At 39.3% G+C, this 19662-nt stretch overlaps 1 protein-coding gene across 1 annotated transcript in view; it reads right to left on the bottom strand.

Annotated features, from left to right (window-relative positions):
- astn2 (astrotactin 2) overlaps positions 1-19662 on the bottom strand; it is a 512045-nt gene that overhangs the window by 97902 nt on the left and 394481 nt on the right. Inside the window, exon 16 of the mRNA XM_079815958.1 lies at positions 14570-14832. Within this exon, the coding sequence (XP_079672084.1) occupies positions 14570-14832 (263 nt within the window). The remainder of the gene's footprint in view (positions 1-14569; positions 14833-19662) is intronic.

The following is a 19662-nucleotide window of genomic DNA, read 5'->3' on the forward strand; positions in this document are numbered from 1 at the left end:
ACGTCCTCATATTTCACCCTCTTTTTGTAATACCTGTGTCATACCTGTCATTATACACATTTGTGTCCTGATATTTCACGAAAACATGCCCACACACACACACACACACACACACACACACACGTCCATGTTTTATAGGGACTTTCCATAGAAATTAGTTTTATACTGTACAAGCCATATATTCTTTCCCTGAATTATTACTGTATTTAATTCATATTTATTTATTTAATAAGTGGTTATGTTTATCTTTGGTGACAGCCTTAATGTATTTGTAAACATTTTAATGAACTCTTAATAATAATGCAATCAATTTTCAATAATGGTTGCACTGTAAAAAAATATATGATGATATATGACATATGATATATAACAGCACATTGCTTAAACTCATCAAAATTGAGTCGCTCGTTTTCGGCTTCTTTAAAAGTTTTACAGAGCTGTAAGCAAAATTTGGAGGTCAAATAAAAGATGCTTGGCGGTGCGAGTTAGTATGATGTGTGAGAGTAGCACACACACACACACACACACACACACACACACACACACGTCCATGTTTTATAGGGACTTTCCATAGAAATTCGTTTTATACTGTACAAACCATATATTCTTTCCCTGAATTATTACTCTATTTAATTAATTTAATTACTGTATTTAGTTAGTATGATGTGTGAGAGTTTGGGAAGAAACACTCTTGCGGTTTTGCTGTTGTGACAGATGACTTTGTTTGACAAGCCTCCGTTGATGCGGATGGATGGGCTCATTTATATCAGTCAGTGCATTAAACTTTAATCAGAGTTACATTGATTGATAAAAGTGTTCGCAATGTATAATGTTAGTAGTGACAGATCATTTTGTCTTCATTGTGACATCCCGTTTATAAAATACATAGGGGGAATTATTTATTTAATGGCGATTAGACATGCCGGTATACTGTGATACGATATATCACAATAATGAACGATATTGTTATCGTGGTCACTTCAAAATAGCGTGAATAAATATTTATTACGAATTATTCCGATTTTTAGAATGCATTTTAAGAATACTTTACCCGTCTACCGTTTAAAATGAACAACGCTGTATGCTGCATAAAGAGGAACGCGCACTGATGTAAACAAACCCAACGCGCATGAATGACAATGCACAGTCACTCTCTGACAGCAGAGGGCGCTGATGGAACAGTAGAAATGCAGCCGTTTCCCTGGTAACCCTCATAAACAAACCAGACTTGCGCTACTAAACAGAGGCTGCGTACGAAATCGTGTACTATGTGAGTAGGTACCACATTTGAATTTGAACGAACTTCGCAACCGTTAAAAAAGTATGAATGAATGTAGTATGAGTTTAATCCGGACGTACTACATCCGCCATGTTGTCATGATCATGTGACCTGCCAGCCTCAGTTGCGTCCCATCACCTCCATTCATAAATCGTCTACCATGGTCTCATGGGATCATAGATAGACATAATAAAGGCTAGATGTCGTACGGCGGAGTCTCTAACGTCATCACCGGCGGCCATCTTGTCACAGTCAAGCTTTCTGGCGGGCTCCTGATGTAAGGAGAGTTATCTGAACACAAATACTCTTATCTCGCTGAAATCTTGACGGATTTACTGGTTTCTTACAAACGTTATTAACGTGCCTATAATTCTGGATGCTTGAACAAATGATGAATAATTATTCATAAGTATGTAGTGTCATAACTACATCTCTGACATTTATAACAAACCAAACTGTTTGAAAATTGGTAGAAAATTGAGCAAGTTATGGTTATTTAAAAAGTACATGCACCATTAAAACACTATGTTACGAGTGAGCGAGCTGACTGTGACAAGATGGCCGCCAGGTGCAGACGTCAACCTCCATTGGCCAGCAGCGCGGACAGGATGGGATAGTAAAGTGTCCATCGTTTATGCACTAATCGCCGAAAGTAGTAGATCATACGGGTACTTTTCGCCGACTGTTTTTCGAATATTATGAATTCGGACATACTACTCTGTAGGTGTACTGTTTTTCGCATACTATACAGTAAAGAAGTATTCGATTTCGGACGCAGCTTGTATTTAAATGTTTCAAACAGCCATTCAGTTTTCTGTATTCGCTACGGTGCTCATCATATCACCAAATACTTAAAGGGTTAGTTCACCCAAAAATGAAAATTCTGTCATTAATTACTCACCCTCATGTGGTTCGACACCCGTCAGACCTCCGTTCATCTTCAGAACACAAATGAAGATATTTTAGTGTAAATCTGATGCTCTGAAAGGCCTCCATTGGCACAATGGCACGGTTCACTCTCAAGACCCTTAAAAGGCACTAAAGACCTCGTTATAAAGTCCATCTCACTACAGTGGTTCTAAAATAACTTTATGAATCGGCGATAATAGTTTTTGTGTGCAAAAAAACCCTAAATAACGACTTATATAGTGATGACGATTTCAAAACAAGGCATCATGAAGCTTCGAAGCGTTATGAATCAGCGAGTCGAATCATGATTCGGATTGCGTGTCAAACCGCAAAAAACTGCTGAAATTTGGCGATTCAAACCGCTGAATCGACTCACTGATTCATAACGCTTCGAAGCTTCATGATGCCGTGTTTTGAAATCTTCATCACTATATAAGTCGTTATTTAGGGTTTTTTTGCACACAAAAACTATTCTCGCCGATCCATAAAGTTATTTTAGAACCACTGTAGTGAGATGGACTTTGTAACGACGTCTTTAGTGCCTTTTAAGGGTCTTGAGAGTGAACCGTGCATTGTGCCTATGGAGGCCTTTCAGAGGCATCAGATTTCAACTAAAATATCTTCATTTCTGTTTCGAAGATGAACGGAGGTCTTACGGGTGTCCAACGACATGAGGGTGAGTAATTAATGACAGAATTTTCATTTTTGGGTGAACTAACCCTTTAATACTTAAAGACTTAAGGCTATTTATTTTCAAACTAAAACATTTGGACTACATGTTCAGTCACACATTTAACAATAAGGCTCTATTATTTAACATTAACATAATTCATGAGTTAACAAACTGACAATGAAAAATACTTCTAAATCATGGGTCTCAAACTACTTGACGTCAAAGTTTAGCCCGCGCATTGTTCTGAAAAGCACCTTTTTGCTGAGTCGTTGCGTGTGCCGTGCTTGCCCCGCTTGCTGACTCCTTTGTGTGTGTGTGTGTGTGTGTGTGTGTGAGAGAGAGTTGGCTCGCCCCTCCCTCATGCAGTATAATTGGTTGACACCGCGTGATTGACAGGAACAGAATGAGAGGCTGATCAGACCGTCAAAATGAATGTGGTCTAATGGCGCTCGTCAATGTCAAAATGATTGAGATGGCCAATCAAATCAAAGTAGGCGGGGTTTACATTCTCTTTTGGCTCGTGCACAGTCTTCACACACAGACAAGCGCGTCAATCTATCGCTCAATGCCGTTGCGGAGAGAGACTCTACACACTTTTGTTTTGTGATTTCACCGAAAAGAATACACTCTAAAAAATGCTGGGTTAAAAACAACCCAAGTTGGGTTGAAAATGGACTAACCCAGCGATTGGGTTGTTTTAAGCAAACATTGAACCTAACCCCTGGGTTAAAACGACCCAATTGCTGGGTTAAAACAACCCATTCACTAGGTTAAAACAACCCAATTGCTGGGTTAGTCCATTTTCAACCCAACTTGGGTTGATTTTAACCCAGCATTTTTTAGAGTGTATTCTTGTCTGTGAAATCACAAAACAAAATGCACACAAAGGTGTCCATGCTCTTAATATACAATCATTGATGAGCATCTTTGATTTTAATGAAGAAGAAAAAAATATATATGAGGGTGAAATAATTATCAATTATTAATTATTAATTTCTATAGGCAATATTTAAAAAACATAGAGTTGGCAAGAAAACCGTTCATGTTCAAAAGGAAAGTTCGAATTCAGAGGAACACTCTGCATCCCAATTCGCATACTATCCGTACTAAATAGCATTCGAAAATAGAATTAGTATGTCCCAAATCATAGTATGTTGAAAAGAGTATTCCAAAGATTTCCGGATGGTCTACTATTTCCGGTCAGAATTCGAAGTGCAGATCGATGCACACTCTAACTTCTGATATTGCCCACAACCCATTGCGAGATGGACGAGGATTCGATTAGAACTACAAACGCGGATAAAAAGTATTGAAAAACTACAAACATGACGGTTATGTGAGTCCGACGGTTAACCCTCTGAACCCGAGAAACGCGGCCACGCGTTTTGCTGGATTTTTCCACATGACAGTGTAAAACAACTTAAAATACTCTGTCATTTTTGGCCTCACAGACATGAACGATTTGTCTTTACAAAGCTTAAAGTGTCTACTTTAAGGGTTAGATAAAGGGGTTTGAGTGAGCAATTATCAGTATTTAACCTGACGAAAAGATATTTATTCAATATTATCCGCATTATATTTCACCTGCAGCAGCATTGTGAACTTTTGTAATGATACGTTTGGCCATTAACTTTTAAATGCATCATTATATTTAAACTGCAAACACATGAGAGGAGTCTCTGCATTAAAGACCTACGAAAGGCAGATCAACGTGCTACTATATTTCTCTCCGATACGAGGGGAAATTAAATTGAATTTGGTGGATTTGAACTGTGATGATGATTGACTGACAGGGCAGTTTAAAAGGTGACGGGATGCACGTAACTAAGCAACAAAGTCCGTTATAGATGACGAAGTAGTATGTCCCAAAGCTTGCATACTTTTCTGCTACACACTCAAATCGCGGTGCTGAGGAGTTTGGGCAGCGCTGAAGAGAGAAGACCGCGAGTGGCTGCCCGAGGTAAAGTTGTTAAACGTTCGGTGGTTCCCGCCTCCTTCTTCCCGATACAACAAACTTTACCACTTTGGTGCCAAAGCCCGGGAGGAAGGAGAGACATGCTGTCGAAGAGCCCTCGCTGCTGAGGGGGATCGCGGTGCTGAGGAGTTTGGGCAGCGCGGAAGAGAGAAGACCTCGATTCGAGGCGGTGGTGCTGGAACGAATGAAGAGAGATCCGGTGGGATGGAGAGCTTGCTGCCGTGCCCCTGGGTCGAGGTGGGGTGGCTGCCGTCCTAGAGGGAGCGGAGTAGGCGTAGTCGCGGGGTACTCGCCGGCCTACGAGGGGTGTTGGGGGTATGTGGTGAGGTTGGCAAGGGACATGGGAGGAGCGAGCGGAGAATGAGCACCACCTGCGAGTCACACCGGTCTCGAGTCCTCATGTGGGAGCCCAGAGACATATAAGGAGGAGTGACATCAGTGGAGGACAAGAGAGGACCAGGCCTGGCATTTTATGTTTTCTTTTGTTTATGTTTGATTTGTACGTAGGCGGCAGTCGTCCGTGAGGGGCTGCCGCCGATTATTTTATTTTGTTGATTTATTTTATTAACCCTCTCGAGTTGGCGGTCGCGCCGGTGCGAACGGCTCTCTTTTTTTTCTTATCAGTGCCAAAGAGACTCAAATAAGTCATTTTTTTATCATTCAGCAGACTGATCTCATGAAATAGCGTATGTATGACACGCCAATTCGCTATGCCATTTTGGCGTGCTATCAAGACGCATAATCGCTTTTTAGCGTGTTTATCAACGCCGTTTCATTCTATCCCCCTACACTGCCCATACCCCTAAACCTACCCATCACAAAAAAACATTCTGCATTTTTACATTTTCAAAAACACATAATTTAGTATGTTTATAAATCCCTTTACATTCACGCGGAATCACACGGCGTAGACATACACGTGGAATCACACGGCGTAGACATACACGCGGAATCACACGGCGTAGACATACACGCGGAATCACACGGCGTAGACATACACGCGGAATCACACGGCGTAGACATACACGCGGAATCACACGGCGTAGACATACACGCGGAATTACACGGCGTAGACATACACGCGGAATCACACGGCGTAGACATACACGCGGAATTACACGGCGTAGACATACACGTGGAGATGATGGTTTGTTTCGGCGTAGACATACACGCGGAATCACACGGCGTAGACATACACGCGGAATCACACGGTGTAGACATACACGCGGAATCACACGGCGTACACATACACGTGGAGATGATGGTTTGTTTCGGCGTACACATACACGCGGAATCACACGCCGTAGACATACACGCGGAATCACACGGCGTAGACATACACGCGGAGATGATGGTTCGTTTCGGCGTACACATACACGCGGAATCACACGGCGTAGACATACACGCGGAGATGATGGTTTGTTTCGGCGTACACATACACGCAGAATCACACGGCGTAGACATACACGCGGAATCACACGGCGTAGACATACACGCGGATAGCTCAAAATGCGTACAGATAACATGCCATTTGGCTTTAGAAAGTGGCGTGTATGTTTACGCAAAGTCATGATGTCATGTTGCATTCAGGCAAGTGTTATACATCATTATAATCTGTTAAGTTTCAATTTTTTTTGTGTACAGTCACAATAAAAACAAAATGTTTTGCTTTTTGCAAAATAAAGAAAACAAACATGATGCGCAATCTGCAGCCTCTCTCTCAAAGACGTTCATTCAGATAGTCTTCAGAAAAGGAACTCTAGCTCAGTGAATACTTGTCTCACAAACATGAGACATATGTCTAAAGAAACGCTGTCAGGTTTTAAACAGTGTAAACCAAATCGAAAACAAATATGCAGTTTTTACGTAATCTGGTTGAAAAGTGATAGATGTCAGTCTTTCGCGAGCCAGTTCATTATCCGCTAATGCGACCACGCCCAGTTTCAAATACTGACGATCCACGCGTCAACGCCCACACATCAACTCATACAAACACATCTAGTGAAGCGCTGTAACGTTACTCCAGCTACATCGTTTTAAGACGCGTTGAGCTATAATTCTCCTCATGAAAAGCTGTTCATTTCTTAAGGATTCAGGGCTGATTGTAAGGTAGGCTATATTCTGTTAGCATCTGTGAATAATAAACGCACAAAGACCGTTTAAATATGAATCCTGCTGCATGTCATACACGCAAGACTGTTTAGACAAGATTTATTTGGACTGTTTTGGACAGATTATAACATGTTTATTGTGAAAGAGCCTTGTGTCACAGCAATAAAGCTTTTATTCACAAATGTCAGATCAGATGCTATAAATATAGTACCAGTCAAACGTATTTTTCTTCATATTGATGTTTAAATATTATAGCCTAATGTTAAGTTTGTTTTATCGAGTTAATATCGAGATTTGTTTTGTAGAAAGTGAATTCCTTTGTTTTGTAGGAAGTGAATTGCTTTCTTTACAGTGAATTTCGTTATGTTTTCGATTATTTTCTTTTGTTGATTTATTTTATTAAAGTTGTAAAATGTTCGCCGGTTCCCACCTCTTTCTTCCCATAACAACAAACTTCACTACATATGATAACACTTTTTTTGCAACTTATTTCAATATCGTGATAACACCGTATACCGCGATAAAAGCTTCAGCAAATAATCGCAATATGAAAATTGTTATCATTGATCTATATTGAAGTGAGAGACTGTAAGTTTTGAAAGCTTAAATCTTCTAAATGTGAATTTTGTCATTGTTTTGGAGCTACACTAGCTTATAGATAACAGTAAGGTCAACTTCATTGGGACTTTAAGTGGACTATGACTGTCACAGAGAGAAGTCTTGTTTTCAGCAGAAGATCCAGTCAAAAAAAAACACATGTATTTAGAAAATAAAAGGCTGAATTCCTGATGTTTGACTTCATATTAGAGACGCATTAGAAACGTGTTGCCAGATGTATGAGAAAACGGCTAACTTTTTTCTTCCTTTTTTTATCTCTCCTGTGTCCTAAGAGTTCCTCCCTAATCTTAAAATGACTGATGAGTTTCCTACTTGCACAAACATATAAAGAACAATGTAAGAGAGTGTGTGTGCGAGTGTGTGTAGCTGGATGGCGAAGGAGGGGGGCCGTGATGAAAACAGGATCAAAACGGTCACATGAGAAGCTATGCGAATTTCACTTTTTATCCTTTTCAGAGCTGTTTTCCGGTGGAGTTTTTAAGGAAAGGGACTAATAATTGCAGAACATAATCGTAGTCCAATATCTCTCCATTAGAACGAGACTCAACCAGACAAAACATACATCAAATGCATAAAATCTATCTGTGAGAAATTGATTGCTATAAGAAATAAAATTCATAACTTCTGATAAGTGTAACAAAAGCAGCTCAGAGTGGCATAGAAGAAATGTTAAAATGTTCTCAAAACTTTTTATAGAGGTTCGATTATGTTTATTTTTTTATTTTTTCACATGTTGCTGTTTAAGCATGAACATTTCCCAAGCACAAAGGGAGTTCTTCTCTATATCAGTGTCAATGTTTCTGAAATCGCCTCCATTGTAGAGTTTTCTTCCGGGAACAAACACATCACAATATTCCGCATTTAAATAATTCATATGCAGAATAAAGAGGCGGGGCTGGTTGAGTTAGTTAGTCGTGTGTTGAAACCATAGACTGTAAAACAATATGGACGTAGTGTCCGTGACGTCACCCATAGGATTCTTAAGAGCAGTTTTGACGCGTAAAGTAGGGTCGAGCTGGCCGTCGCCATCTTGTCAGCGCGTTATCACGCGTCACTCTCGGATAACTGAAAATGGGCAAAGAGGCGGGACGTGGGTGGAGCTGAGGTGACGTGATGACTGACAGACAGCAGACAAACGGCTATCCACCTGCCACTCAAAGTGGCCACGCCCTTAATTATGCAGGACTTTAGGGTGCTTTCACATCTCTAGTTTGGTTCATTTGGTCCGAACCATGCGAATTTAGTTCACTTTAAAATGAATTTCGTGAATTTTCGGTTTCATCAACTAATTGCCTGTTTATTTAATAAATAAGAAGCAAACCAGGAACGCCGGGAATTAATTGACGTACGTAACGAACCCACTGGCCTTGTTTCCGCTGCATTTGAGTAGTCATAAGGCTGAAACTATAGCGTCTTTCTGTTTTTAAAACATTTGTTGAATATATGTCTTAATTACCTATCAATATCATAGATAGTTATGATATTTGTGGCTGCACTGGGGTCCGTTATTTATTAGTTCTGAGAACTTCAGAAATGTGGAAAATTATTAAATAGCTGTAAATATGATTCTTATTTTTTAAATAATTTTTCTTATTATTAATAAAAAAAGGGGTATGATCATTCATGCTTTGTACTGTAACTGTAACTGCAACCTTTCAATGGGGTAAAGTGCTGAAACCCTTTTATACTTTATTTAATGGGAAATATATTAACCTGTTAGCCTGCATCCCCGCTTTTGAAAAAATCCTAAGAAATGGCATAATCAGACTAAAACCGTTACAGTTAATGATTCCTTTGCACTAAAATCATAAGTATGGCGTCATTTGAAAGCAGACACTTGGCAGTTTACTGTAAATTCAAAATTAGAATTATTTTCATAATCAAAAATAGCTATAATAAGCTTCAAAGTTTTGTAAAGTTATTAGAAATATATTTGTATGAAATATCTTTATGAAAATAAAATTGAAGTTGGCATTTTAGCAATCTAGAAGTGCACTACAGCTGAAGCCACATGTCTGACCATGTTATATTTCAAATCTGAAGATGATAAGTCTAAAACTCTGAATTTTATGAAATGTTTTTCAAGATCATGTCATATGATTTTATTTTGAGATTTCTCAAAAATGTTAACCACTCAAAACTGACAAAGAATGATAACAAAAAGCACACAACAACTCTTGCTTACTGATATGAACAAGTGATTTGTCTTTCATCCAAAGCCACATGAAGCATTTTTGAATTTAGAATCATAGTTACAACTATTTAATGGACACTTTTCACATTTTTTAAGTGATATAATTGTGGCTGGGTAAACAACATAGATTTAGTGGAAGTATAGTGGTAATGTAGCGGTGAACTACAGCAATATGTATGCTCATTTTCCCCAGTAACTACAGCTCCATAAAAATAATAAATAAAGTTAATATAGTATCTGGTAAGGACATATTATATTAATAATGCAATCAGTCAGTAAATAAAGTTCAACTCTCTTGCATCTGGTCCGTCGATGAAGCCATGTCTTTTGCATGTTTTACAAAAGGCGTCCATTCACAACTGACTTCCGGAAAAAACGGGATTGACCAATGACATTTCAGGTTACAATGAAAGAAGTAAAGTGCGAGTGCACCTGAGTGCGATTGCTGCTTTCACACCTGACCAAACGAACTGCACCAAAGTGGAAAACCAACTCTAGTACAATTCAACCCAACTACAACCCCAAATCAGAAAAAGTTGGGACAGTATGGTAAACGCAAATAAAACAAAAAAGAAAAGTGATTTCTAAATTTACTTTGACTTGTATTTCATTGCAGACAATATGAACACAAATTATTTCATGTTTTGTCTGGTCAACTTCATGTCATTTGTAAATATGCATCCTTTCCTGTCATTCAGACCTGCAATACTTTTCAAAAAAAGTTGGGACAGGAGCAATTTAGGGCTAGGAATGAGGTAAAATGGTTAAATAATGATGTGATTTGAAACAGGTGATGTCAACAGGTGATTGTAATTATGATTTGGTACAAAAGCAGCATCCAAGAAAGGTCTAATCCTTTAGGAGCAAAGATGGGCCGAGGATCGCCAGTTTGCCAACAAATACGTGAGAAAATTATTGAAATGTTTAAAAACAATGTTCCTCAAAGAAAGATAGGAAGAGATTTGGATATTTCACATTCAACAGTGCATAACATAATTAAAAGATTCAAGGAATCTGGAGGAATTTCAGTGCGTAAAGGACAAGGGCGCAAGCCTAAGCTGAACAACCGTGATCTCCGATCCCTCAGACGGCACCGCATCAAGAATCGTCATTCATCTAGAAGCGATATCGCCACATGGGCTCAGGACTACTTTGGCAAACCTTTGTCAAGTACCACAATACGTAGTTACATCCACAAATGCCAGTTAAAACTGTACTGTGCCAAAAGGAAGCCCTATGTTAACAGTGTCCAGAAGCGCCGTCGACTTCTCTGGGCTCGGAGGCATCTGGGATGGACCATCACACAGTGGAAACGTGTACTGTGGTCAGATGAATCAGTATTTCAGGTACTTTTTGGGAGGACCAAAGAAGAAAAGGATCATCCAGACTGTTACCAGCAACAAGTCCAAAAGCCAGGGTCTGTCATGGTATGGGGTAGTGTCAGTGCCCTTGGCAAAGGTAACTTACACTTCTGTGAAGGCACCATTAATGCTGAAAAGTACATAGAGATTTTGGAGCATAATATGCTGCCTTCAAGAAGAAATCTTTTCCAGGGACGTCCATGCATATTTCAACAAGACAATGCAAAACCACATTCTGCACACATTACAAAGTCCTGGCTGCGGAGGAAGAGGGTTCGGGTACTTGACTGGCCTGCCTCAGTCCCGACCTGTCTCCAATAGAGAATGTGTGGAAGACCCCGTACTGTTGCCCACCTTAAGACTTGTTTGCAGGAAGAATGGGACAAAATTACACCTGAATCACTTGATGTCTTCAGTTAAGTGTTGTGAAAAGCAATGGCAACATTACAAAGTGGTAAATGCTTTACTGTGCCAACTTTTTTTGAAATGTGTTGCTGTCTGAATGACAGGAATGGATGCATATTTACAAATGACATGAAGTTGACCAGACAAAACATGAAATATTTTGTGTTCATATTTGTGTAAACAAAATAATCTTAATTCAAACAGAAAACAAGATTATTTTGCTTACTCCATTGGCAGATTATTTTGCTTATTTTAAGCAAAAACTCCCTTAATTTTGAGTTATTTTCCCCCAAAACAAGACAAAAACTTTTGCTTGTCTAGTAAATGCTTCTTAATGTAAGATTCTTTAGATATTTGGACTGAAAACAAGACAAAAATACTAAGTAAGAAAAGCTTTTTTGCAGTGAAACAAAGGCCACAATGTGCTGTGTTTAATCGTAGGCAGATTATGCAGGAATGCCAGTGTTTGGTTCTCAAGTCAATGTAAACACAGACCGAATCACCACCTCTTCTCCATCGTGTGCTTTCATTTCTGTCGGAAATCGTGCCAAAAGAGGCGTCATTTAGAGTTCAGACGAACGTCTGAAGAGCACTCTGTAGGTCTTTGTGTCTGTTAGGCTAATTGAGAGGAGGCTGCGACCACAAAGAGTCCTGGCTCGTCCCCGGGGTCGATGACATCAATATCATCCTCATAATCTCGCAGTATTTTCAGAGCACGCTAGGCACTAGTCTGAGCCGTTCCCAGTCGACCCGGCTGCGTTTTTCTCTCCTGTTTGTTTACCAATCGACAGATACCCGCCAGGGACCGTCTGCTATCGATTGAGAGCCTTTCGTCATTGTTGACACTCCTGTTATTAGCAAGATCCGCACACACACACACACACACACACACCGGCTTCAGCATGAGAAGCAATTAGCTGAGGGAATCGGTGTTGTGGAGCGGGTCCGATCCCCGTCAGGTACGCACCGGGCCAAAGCAGGCCATTTGGCAAGTGAGTCACTCGCTAGTCTCTTGATGCTGGTTAATGGCATCTCGCCTGTCAAGACGTCAGCAGAACGAGGGATGATGCGGAAAAGAGAGCCTTTGCAAATCTGCTCCGAAAGTAAATTGAATATCCTCATTACGCCTGTGACTCAGAAGATGCTCTAATGCAATCTCCCTATGTACAAACTTCAGCCAAGATTGTTATTTATGAAATATTTCAATGCCTTTTCACTATCCAGCAGAGACGTCTCAGTTCTTAACATCCTTCCAGAAAGACAAAGCCTTAGATCACTCCTGCCATCTACTGGCACATCTGGAGCGGCAGAATATGTCTTATCTCCATTGGCAGCATCCAACAATATCTGAGGAATTCATGTTCATACCTTCCACATTAAGACTTTTATATATAATTCAGCTTGTGTTATTAAGGGAGCAAATGTCATGTTGATGTAAGGTCATATACAGTACACAATATATGTGACCCTGGACCACAAAACCAGTCATCAATTTTTTTTCAAAATTGAGATAGGACAGTATTTGGCCGAGATGCAACTATTTGAAAATCTGAAGGTGCAAAAAAATCTAAATATTGAGAAAATCGCCTTTAAAGTTGACCAAATGAAGTCCTCAGCAATGCATATTACTACTAATCATATTTTTTGGATATATTTATGTTAGGAAATTTACCAAATGTCTTCATGGAATATGATCTTTACTTAATATCCTAATGATTTTCGGTGTAAAAGAAAAATTGATCATTTTGACCCATACAATGTATTGTTGGCTATTGCCACAAATCCCTCTAAAAAATGCAATTGGGTTGTTTTAACCCAGTAAATGGGTCGTTTTAACCCAGCGGTTGGGTTAAATGTTTGCTTAAAACAACCCAAATCGCTGTGTTAAAACAACCCAATTGCTGGGTTAGTCCATTTTCAACCCAACTTGGGTTGTTTTTTAACCTATCATTTTTTAGAGTGTACCCGTGTGACTAATGACAGGTTTTGTGCTCCGATTATCGGCCAGCTCTTTATATAAAGTTTGATATATAAGTATGTCCAACTTTATTTGCATACTCGAGTAGAGCGATACAGTTCACTCAAAAAATGCTGGGTTAAAAATAACCCAAGATGGGTTGAAAATGGACTAACCCAGCAATTGGGTTGTTTTGACCCAGTGAATGGGTTGTTTTAACCCAGCAATTGGGTTGTTTTGACCCAGTGAATGTGTTGTTTTAACCCAGCGGTTGGGTTAAATGTTTGCTTAAAACAACCCAGTCGCTGGGTTAAAACAACCCAATTGATTGGTTAGTCCCAACCCAACTTGGGTTGTTTTTAACCTATCATTTTTTAGAGTGTAACCGTGTGACTTATGACTGGTTTTGTGCTCCGGGGTCACAGATTATCAGTCCGGCTCTTTATATAAAGTTTGATATATAAGTATGTCCAACTTTATTTGCATACTCGAGTAGAACGATACAGTACACTCAAAAAAATTATAGGTTAAAAATAACCCAAGTTGGATATAAAATGGACTAACCCAGCAATTGGGTTGTTTTGACCCAGCATTTGGGTTGTTTTAACCCAGCGGTTGGGTTAAATGTTTGCTTAAAACAACCCAAATGCTGGGTTAAAACAACCCAATTGCTGGGTTAGTCCATTTTCAACCCAACTTGGGTTGTTTTTAACCTATCATTTTTTTAGAGTGTACCCGTGTGACTAATGACTAGTTTTGTGCTCCGGGGTCACATATTATCGGCCAGCTCTTTATATAAAGTTTGATATATAAGTATGTCCACAGCAATTGGGTTGTTTTGACCCAGTGAATGGGTTGTTTTAACCCAGCGGTTGGGTTAAATGTTTGCTTAAAACAACCCAATCGCTGGGTTAAAACAATCTCCAGACTTATAGAACCAATGCGTTATATAATGGCTTTAAGTAAAGTGCTTCACCAAATCACTAACTGCAAACTTTTGAACGTCTAATATATTCCAAAAGATAATTTGTAGGGAAACAATTAATCTAATATGAAGCTACTGATCTCAGATCTGTCCTGGGTTACCTCTCTGGTGGCGTTATCCTGCACCAGGCTGTACAGGGGCACGACGCGGCTGACCTCCAGCAGGACGGGCGTGGGGCTGGGCGTCTCGCGGCCCGCTTGCCTGCACAGGTGACATGCGGCCGGGCAGCTGCCCTTCTCCTGGCAGCGGATCTCCACCCCGGACACCAGGTCGTCGGACAGCAGCTGCGTCTTCAGAAGCCCAGACAGGTAACTGATGAACGGCATGGCCTTCAGATCCCGCCGGCCGCCCTGATCCGTGACTTCTGTGGAGGTGAGAGACAGGATGATGTGTGACTCAGATGGAGGCCAGTTCTGGATCAGAACCAGGCGATGGTATTAATATAAAAAAAGAAAGAGCCTAGAGATGATGAACGTGAAAACTATTCTGATTCTAAAAATGTCTTAAAGGGTTAGTTCACCCAAAAATGAAAATTCTGTCATTAATTACTTCCCCTCATGTCGTTCGACACCCGTCAGACCTCCGTTCATCTTCAGACACAAATGAAGATATTTTAGTGTAAATCTGATGGCTGTGAAAGGCCTCCATTGGCACAATGCACGGTTCACTCTCAAGACCCATAAAAGGCACTAAAGACGTCGTTACAAAGTCCATCTCACTACAGTGGTTCTAAAATAACTTTATGAATCGGCGACAATAGTTTTTGTGCGCAAAAAAACCCTAAATAACGACTTATATAGTGATGACGATTTCAAAACACGGCCTCAAGAAGCTTCGAAGCGTTATGAATCAGTGAGTCGAATCATGATTCGGATCGCGTGTCAAACCGCCAAACTGCTGAAATTTGTTGATTCAAACTGCTGAATCGACTCAATGATTCATAACGCTTCGAAGCTTCATAGCCGTGTTTTGAAATCGTCATCACTATATAAGTCGTTATTTAGGGTTTTTTTGCGCACAAAAACTATTATCGCCGATTCATAAAGTTATTGTAGAACCACTGTAGTGAGATGGACTTTGTAACGACGTCTTTAGTGTCTTTTAAGGGTCTTGAGAGTGAACCGTGCCATTGAGCCAATGGAGGCCTTTCAGAGCATCAGATTTACACTAAAATATCTTCATTTCTGACGGGTGTCGAACGACATGAGGGTGAGTAATTAATGACAGAAATTTCATTTTTGTGTGAACTAACCCTTTAACGGAGATGTGTGACTCAGATGGAGGCCAGTTCTGGATCAGAACCAGGCGATGGTATTAATATAGGAAAGAGCCTAGAGATGATGAACGTGAAAACTATTCTGATTCTAAAAATGTCTTAACATTGAATGTATGTGAGCTACTTACCACAGACATGTGTTCCGTTTAATATAGACTTAACTGTTTTCAGACACGTGAAAATGTGTTGTAGATTCAATTTATATTAAATGTATTTTGTTGACTATATTATAAAATATTAATTTAATTTATTAAACTACTTTAGAGTGTTATTTGGTCCACTTAAATAGGGCTAAAGTACTTCTTTATATCCCTGGTTAAATACATTTACTTGATTGTATTTCAGATTTTCCTTTTTCAATAGTACATTGTAAAAATAGGAGGAGGAGGAAGAAGAGGAGGAGGAGTAATAGGAGAAATATGAGGAGGAAGAGGTGGAGTAATAGGAGAAAGAGGAGGATGAATAGAATGAAGAGAAAGAGGAGTAATATGAGGAAGAGGAGGAGCAAGAGGAGGATGAATAGAATGAAGAGAAAGAGGAGTAATATGAGGAAGAGGAGGAGCAAGAGGAGGAGGAAGAGAATAGGGAGGAGGAGTAATAGGAGAAAGATGAGAAGGAACAGGAGCAGGAGGAGTAATATGAGAAAGAGGAGGAGGAAGAAGAGGACAAATAGGAGGAAGAGGAGGAGGATGATGATAATAAGCATGATAAAGAGGAGGAAGAGGAAGGGTAAGAGGAGGATTAGGAGAAAGAGGAGTAAAAGGAGGAAGAGGAGGCGTAATAAGAAGAAGAAAAGGAGGAGAAAGAGGAGGAAGAGAAAGGGGAGGAGGAAGAGGAGGAGGATTAGGAGAAAGAGGAGTAAAAGGAGGAAGAGGAGGCATAATAAGAAGAAGAGGAGGAGAAAGAGGAGGAAAAGAAATGGGAGGAGGAAGAGGAGGAGTAATAGGAGAAAAATTAGATGAAACAGGAGTAGGAGGAGTAATATGAGAAAGAGGAGGAAGAGGAGGAGGAGAAGGAGGAGGATGATAAAGAGGAGGAAGAGGAAGGGTAAGAGGAAGAGTAATAGGAGAAAGAGGAGGAGTAAAAAGAGAAAGATGAGGAGGAAGAGGAATAGGAGGAGTAATATGAGAAAGAGGAGGAAGAGGAGGAGGAGAAGGAGGAAGATGATAAAGAGGAGGAAGAGGAAGGGTAAGAGGAAGAGTAATAGGAGAAAGAGGAGGAGTAAAAAGAGAAAGATGAGGAGGAAGAGGAATAGGAGGAGTAATATGAGAAAGAAGAGGAGGAAGAAGAGGAATAATAGGAGAAAGAAGAGGAGGAAGAGGAAGAGGAGGAGAAAAAGGAGGAGTAGTAATAGGAAAAAGAGGAGGAGTAGAAATAGGAGGAAGAGGAGGACTAAGAAGAGGAGGAGTAATAGGAGAAAGAGAAGGAGTAGTAGAAGAAAGATTAGATGGATCAGGAGTAGGAGGAGTAATATGAGAAAGAGGAGGAAGAGGAGGAGGAAGAGGAGGAGAAGGAGGATGATAAAGAGGAGGAGGAAGGGTAAGAGGAAGAGTAATAAGAGAAAGAGGAGGAGTAAAAGAAGAAAGATGAGGAGGAGGAGGAGGAGGAGGAGGAGGAGGAAGAGGAGGAGGAAGAGGAGGAGGAAGAGGAATAGGAGGAGTAATATGAGAAAGAGGAGGAGGAAGAGGAGGAAGAGGAGTAATAGGAGGAAAAGGAGGAGGAGGAGAAAGAGGAGGAGTAGTAATAGGAAAAAGAGGAGGAGGAGAAATAGGAGGAAGAGGAGGACGAAGAGGATGAGGAGGCGGAGTTATAGGAGAAAGAGGAGGAGGAAGAGGAGGAGTAGTAATAGGAAAAAGGAGGAGGAGAAATAGGAGGAAGAGGATGATGAGAGGAAGAATAGGAGGAGTAATGGGAGAAAGAGGAGGAGGAGGAGAAAGAGGAGGAAGAGGAGGAGTAGTAATAGGAAAAAGAGAATGAGGAGTAATAGGAGGAAGAGGATGATGAGAGGAAGAATAGGAGGAGTAATGGGAGAAAGAGGAGGAGGAGAAAGAGGAGGAAGAGGAGGAGTAGTAATAGGAAAAAGGAGGAGGAGTAATAGGAGGAAGAGGATGATGAGAGGAGGAATAGGAGGAAGAGGATGAGGAGGAGGAGAAGGAGGAAGAAGAAGAAGTGTAGCGGATGGAAATCAGTCTGTCAGTAAGAGCACAGATGCTCCAGAGGCTCAGTCAGTGTTTGTGCTCAGAGGAAAGCACAGGGCTGGAGGATCAGCAGCTCAATGGAAGAGGATCTCCACCGCACACGAGCCTGATCCAGCAGCCAATCAGACCACCGACCAGCGCTCCTCTATCCATCGGGCTAAACCGCCAATAGCGCGCCAGCTGGATAAGCCGCTTTGTGATTGGTCCCCGCAAATATGTAACAGAAGCAGGATAGAAATATGTACAGGTTTCATTTCACGCAGCTTTATCATATGAAGCAGCGCATGTCAGAGTCAAAGGAGAACATCTGGCTGTACAGACGTGTGTTCTCCCTCTGTCTGGAGCGACTCTATCCGTGTTTAAAGCTTCTCTGAGCTTCTTTGAGCTGAGCTGTGCTAGAGTTTCAGTTTGAACAGACACACGCGATACAAGACTGACAGAATGAACTACATATCCCATCATGCATTGCGAACGACGGAATCGAATGTTGACCTGCGTTTTGTTGACTATGTTATAAAATATTAACATAATTGATCAAACTACTTAGCCGATTTATTTATGATTCAGACAAATGATGTCAGCATTGAAGTCATTGTTTAATCATTGATGTTTCTTCTCAATCTTTTCTTCCATTTTGAAATTTCTTGATAAGCTGCATATCATCTTCCACCATTCAAATACTAATAACTTAATGTACATAATAATAATAATAATAATAATAATAATAATAATAATAATAATAATAATAATAATAATAATAATAATAATATAACCATTACTCTTTGCTATTGAGGTGATATTGTGTGAGTTTATCAGAATGATACTTTCAGAGAGATCTGCTGCCATCTAGCGGTGAGTTATGATACTGCATATATATATTATATTAATATAGTGGGGGAAATTATTATATACGCAGTTATTTTCCTTACAAAGCATCTATCGAACATGGTATGGAATCATAATTCAAACATTTTATGACATATATGAAGTATGTTTATATTAAGTATGTAGAATGTTAAAAAATTACAGCTGTCATTCTCTGATTATTGCTTGCATTAATATAATATCTTTGTTTAATATTATATTAACTCTCAATCAAGCGTAACTTTCTTTATAGCAGCTCTGCATATTTTTCAGAATATGTTTTTAATTTGTAACACTTGGCTTTTGATATTCTCAATAATACAATTATCCGCTATAATAGAATACATATAATATAATTAATATAATATAAACTCTTAATCCAGCCTTACTTTCTTTATAGCATAATATTTTTCTGATTATGTTTTTAATTTATTTTGATTATGTTTTTAATACTTAGCTCTTGATTTTCTCAAAAATACAATTATTATTCGCTATAATTAATACAATTAATATAATAGGCTATAATTAATACAATTAATATAATAGGCTATAATTAATACAATTAATATAATAGGCTATACTTAATATAATATAATAGGCTATAATTAATATAATATAATAGGCTATAATTCATTTAATATAATAGACTATAATTAATATAATATAATAGGCTATAATTAATATAATATAATAGGCTATAATTAATATAATATAATAGGCTATAATTCATTTAATATAATAGACTATAATTAATATAATATAATAGGCTATAATTCATATAATTTAATATAATAGGCTATAATTCATATAATATAATATGCTATAATTAATATAATATAATATGCTATAATTAATG

Source organism: Gobio gobio (genome assembly GCF_949357685.1).
Source record: "Gobio gobio genome assembly, chromosome: 4".
Classification (NCBI taxonomy): domain Eukaryota; kingdom Metazoa; phylum Chordata; class Actinopteri; order Cypriniformes; family Gobionidae; genus Gobio; species Gobio gobio.